General features: G+C 39.5%; 1 protein-coding gene across 4 annotated transcripts in view; it reads left to right on the plus strand.

The window, feature by feature from the left end:
* Positions 1 to 4,471, plus strand: part of KANSL2 (KAT8 regulatory NSL complex subunit 2) — a 20,246-nt gene extending 15,775 nt beyond the window's left edge. For 2 of the 4 annotated variants that reach the window (XM_006755486.2, XM_006755488.2), the window contains exon 8: positions 2,950 to 3,834. In XM_006755486.2, coding sequence (XP_006755549.1) covers positions 2,950 to 3,279 — 330 coding nt within the window. In that variant the 3' untranslated portion in view covers positions 3,280 to 3,834. Of the gene's footprint in view, positions 1 to 2,949 lie in introns of all 4 variants that reach the window. The other 2 variants (XM_006755487.2, XM_015558591.1) reach the window with 2 other exon arrangements.

Here is a 4,471-nt window from a genome sequence, read left to right on the forward strand (position 1 = left end):
AACCTGAGGGGTGTTTTAATTTTGAAACTCAGTAATATGAGGAGCTTTATAGGATCTAACTATAACCTAATAACCACTACATCACCAAATTCTCTTCAGATGTTAATGTAAAAACTAGTATGTGTTTTATATAGATGTACTAGATTATTAATATTTATCTGATAATTTTGAGAGCCATTTCTATTTTGATTATTTTGGTTTTCCCCTTTCACCTGTTTTGCCATGTTAGTTTTAAGTGATCTTTCTCAAACCTTTGATAACTAGAGTTAAAATATGACTGTCCCAATATCTTTGGAGATTATAGTCTTGTTTGTTTTTTGGAGAATAGTTACACAAAATATTAAAGACTGTAAGATGTGATGGTAGGCAAAACCTAACATTTAAGAAATCTTAATTTTAAAAGATTCTAAAAAATATATGCTATCAGATCTGTTCATCTTTATATTTGGCACGGATTTCTTAAAGAATATAAGAGAAAAAAGCTTTACTTTTGAGAACCCAGTAGGTTTTTAAGATGGACCTTTGTAAAACAATTAGCTATTTGTAATTGATGATCTGTTGTGTTTATAATAATGTTCTTTTGATGAACTACATTGGTCATTAAAAAATAGTTTTATTCTTAATCTTTGGAGGTAAATTCTCCAGAAAATTTGAAATAAAATGCAGTTTTAGAAAATAATCTTTGTCCTCCCACAAATTCTGGATATATTAGTATAAAATTTTGCTGGGGAAAAATGATTTCTCTTTTTTAAATCCTCACCAGAGAATATTTTCCATTGATTTTTAGAGAGAGGGAAAGACAAAGCAATATCTATGTGAGAGAAACACATCAATTGGTTGCCTCCTGCATGCACCCCAACCAGGGCTCGGGCCAAGGAGGATCCTACAACCGAAGGTATGTGCCCTTGACCGGAATTGAACCCGGGACCCTTTGGTCCACAGGCCAGTGCTCTGTCCACTGAGCCAAACTAGCTAGGGCAAAAACGATTTCTTAATTATGAGTTTCACTAAGCAATTTTGTTACCTGTATTGTTTTAGATATAGTTTCTATAACATGTTAATAACTTTTGATAACTTCACTCAGAGGAGGGCCTGGTATGAGCTATTACTATTGGTAAAAATTCTGCACTTGATCTTAGCCAAAAGGCTGAGACACGAAAAGCATGTCATTCTGGATATTACACTTGTCTGTTTTCTGTGTTTTGATCCAAAGATGTTTGGCAAATAACATCATAGTTTATTCCTATTAACTTTGAGCTTGCTCTGTGTGTGTTTATGGTTTTTGAGATCCGAACAAAAATGGATTCTCAGAATGTTTTGATACTTGCAATTAAACATTCCTGTTATGGTAGGCTTTTCTGCTGATTATTTTTTCCTTTCTTGGTTCCTTTCTCCAAATTCAGTTCTCGTTACAGAAAAGTATCTATTTTCTTTTGAAAACATTTCTTGACTGTTGTCCTCTTGAGACTTGGAAATCTTTTGCCTCACCACTTAAATGGGTTCTTTTAAATTCCAAGTTAATTATCTCTATAGAAAAGCCCAAGTGACCGAATGACCGTTTGACTAGTTGCTATAACATGCACTGACCATCAGGGGGCAGACGCTCAACACAGGAGCTTCCCACAGTGGGGCGCCAGATGCCAGACTCATGGCTGGTGATTGCAGCTGCGGTGGCAGCACGCTGCTGAGCAACAGCTGTGGCAGGTGCAGCAGGGCTGGGATGAGTGGGAGCTGAGCAGGGGCCCAGCCTGGGCTTGGGCTCTTCCCTGGCTGCCTCCTGCTTCGAGGGGGAGCAGGCCAGGCTGAGGGACTCCACCGGTGCATGAATCCTCTAGTTTGTATAATAAATGTGCATAGTAAAAGAATTAAAGAAAATAGTTTATTGTCTTAACCATATGAGAACACTGGTTTCTGTGGATATTTCACATCTGAAGTGAATGTATCCTTTTAGGTAGCTGATATCCTTTTCTTTGTGTTTCTCCTTAAATTAACCAGCTTTAAGTCCAGTGTCCTTTATTTACTTTTTTCAACCTTAATTGTTTTGAAGATGTGATTCAAGAAAGGGAAAGGATTTTGGACTCTAAGACGTAACCTATTTAAAAGCATAGAAATAAGTGAGCTCGTGAAATTAGATTAGTGGAAACATAGACTCTCTAGAAAGTGGATTGGACATAAGGGAGTACAAACCCTTGGGTGATTTTCACTCTTAAACAGGAGAGTTTAGGGATAGCCTCTTAGAAAGGGGTGACATGCAAGCCTGTTTGACACATTGTCTGAGCCTTTGCAATGCTTTAGGCCCTGAATCAAGACCAGTGGGTTTTTTGTGACTGTTGGTTTCAAACAGGAGCCAAGAGCAATGTCTTCCTGTGGTTTGTTGGCCATTCAGGACCCAGTGGGAATGGCCAGTTCAATTGGATGAAACATAGTCTGTAAATATAATATTTTTTGTTTGTTTGTTTACATTTGGATTGTTAGGTTTAAGAATCAGGAACTCATAATTCTGTGGGGATAAGGACTTAACCAAAATAGTTTTTTTTAGCTGTTAAGAGGGACTTTGAGTTATTTTACGTATTTATTTCTCTTCTCTCCCTTTCCTTCTTGCTCACTGGCTTGCTTTGTGGCTGTTAGGACATTAATCAAACAGTCTCATATTACCCATTTTTTAAGGCAGTATTTCAGTTTAATTTGTAATTGTGCTGATTGGAAAATAATGCTTTTTAAAGCGACTGGTGGTCCCTGCTTTATACTTGGCAGTAAGGAAAAATGCTTAGTGCTTTTGGATCTTACCCCATTTGTTGGACATTATGGGAAAGTCTTTTTTTGATTCAAGGTAGGTAAGGGGTAAGGGAAGTGTGGGAAAATTGCTTTATGGTTTGCTGAAAAATATGCCAACTTTAGCTAATTGGTTCGTTTGGTATTGCTGATACGCATTTCTCTGTCTTTTCCTAGGACTTGGATGTTGTGGGTGATGGTATGCAGTGTCCTCCTTCACCCTTGCTTTTTGATCCTTCACTAACCCTTGAAGAGCATTCCGTCAAAGACACTGCTGACGGCCCAGTGGATACTTTGGCAAGTGAAGAACAGCCCGGGCAGGCTTCCCTCATGCAGCCATGCAGCCAGGCAGCGGGTTCCCTGCTGGCTGTGCTAGCATGTACTCCCAGAGCGGGAGGGGGGATGATGTCATCACACGGAGACTGTAAAGGTGTCCCAGATGGTAGTTCTCCAGATAGGCTCTTAGAAATCCCGGTTTTCATATCTCAGCAGGACACATTTATTTAGTTAGCTAGACAAGGAATCTAGGTGCATTGTTCCTTTTAAGGCAGAGTTCAGCACTGGAATTGTTTTCATCATAGGGTAAGGATAAGTAATGTGATTTGGTTTCTTTCTCTGAGCCTTGGGTGGGATACAAATGGCCCTGACTGAAGACCAGCACTTATGCTATAGCTGTTGGTTTCAAGCAGAGGCCCAAAGGACCATCTTCCTGTGATCTGTTGGTTGTTCTGGAAATTCAGCACAGAATGGCTGTTTCATTTGGAAGAAACAACCCACAACTCTCCCTCCCATTGGGAGTCTTAGGAATGTTTCAAGAAATAACAAGTATGGGGAAGAGCAACTGTCCAGTATTATTTTATTTCTGCTGTCTTGTTCTTGTTGCTATGATACATGGGCATTGATAAGTCAGATTCACGCTTCAGACCACAACAAATGAATTTGTAACCAAGGTAACTTTCTTTTAACAGGGCCAGATGCAGATGGCCGGAGATGGGTGCAGATCGCAGGGATTTCGAAATTCTGAGAAAGCCTCTGCACCGTTGTCTCAAAGTGGAGTGGCGACTGCAAACGGGAAGCCAGAACACAGTTCTATCAGTTGATTGTTTGGGGAACTGTTTGACTTTGGAGGATTTGTATTTCCCATTCTTTAAACAAGTATTTCTGACCTCTCTAAAGGACAACCCAGACTACTTCGTTTTCCTTCAGGGTTATTGAGTGCTATAGTCAAACATACACCAAATTTGGGGGACAGGGACCAGTAGTAGTGTTAAAAAGTTGTGTCTTTCCGCTCTGGGTGAGGAAGAAAAATAGGTGAATCTTGTCAGAGCTGCTGGGATCGAGCAAGTACTTGGGACTCTGTGCCATGAGAAGAGACATCTTGGTAAGGGGATTTCCAAAGTCTTTAAGTGGGAGTTGTGCACCCCTGGGATATTGATGGACCCCGTGTCTGGCCATTGCTATATAGTAGCTTGTGTTTTAGCTTTTTCTCACCTCTCACCTAGTTGGGGATTCTGAACTCCCTTCCTCCCCAATAAACTCTGACCTGTAACTTCAGAAAATAGCCCACAGGACTGGGTCCTCCTTAACCATCCATCTTCAACATATGTAAATTTCTGTAGTGACTATCCTAATGTAAAATGCCATAAAAAGTTATTGTATATAGTTTCTATTAAATACTAAAATGTTATGAAAATATAAA

This window comes from Myotis davidii, unplaced genomic scaffold (assembly GCF_000327345.1).
Source record: "Myotis davidii unplaced genomic scaffold, ASM32734v1 scaffold290, whole genome shotgun sequence".
NCBI lineage: Eukaryota > Metazoa > Chordata > Mammalia > Chiroptera > Vespertilionidae > Myotis > Myotis davidii.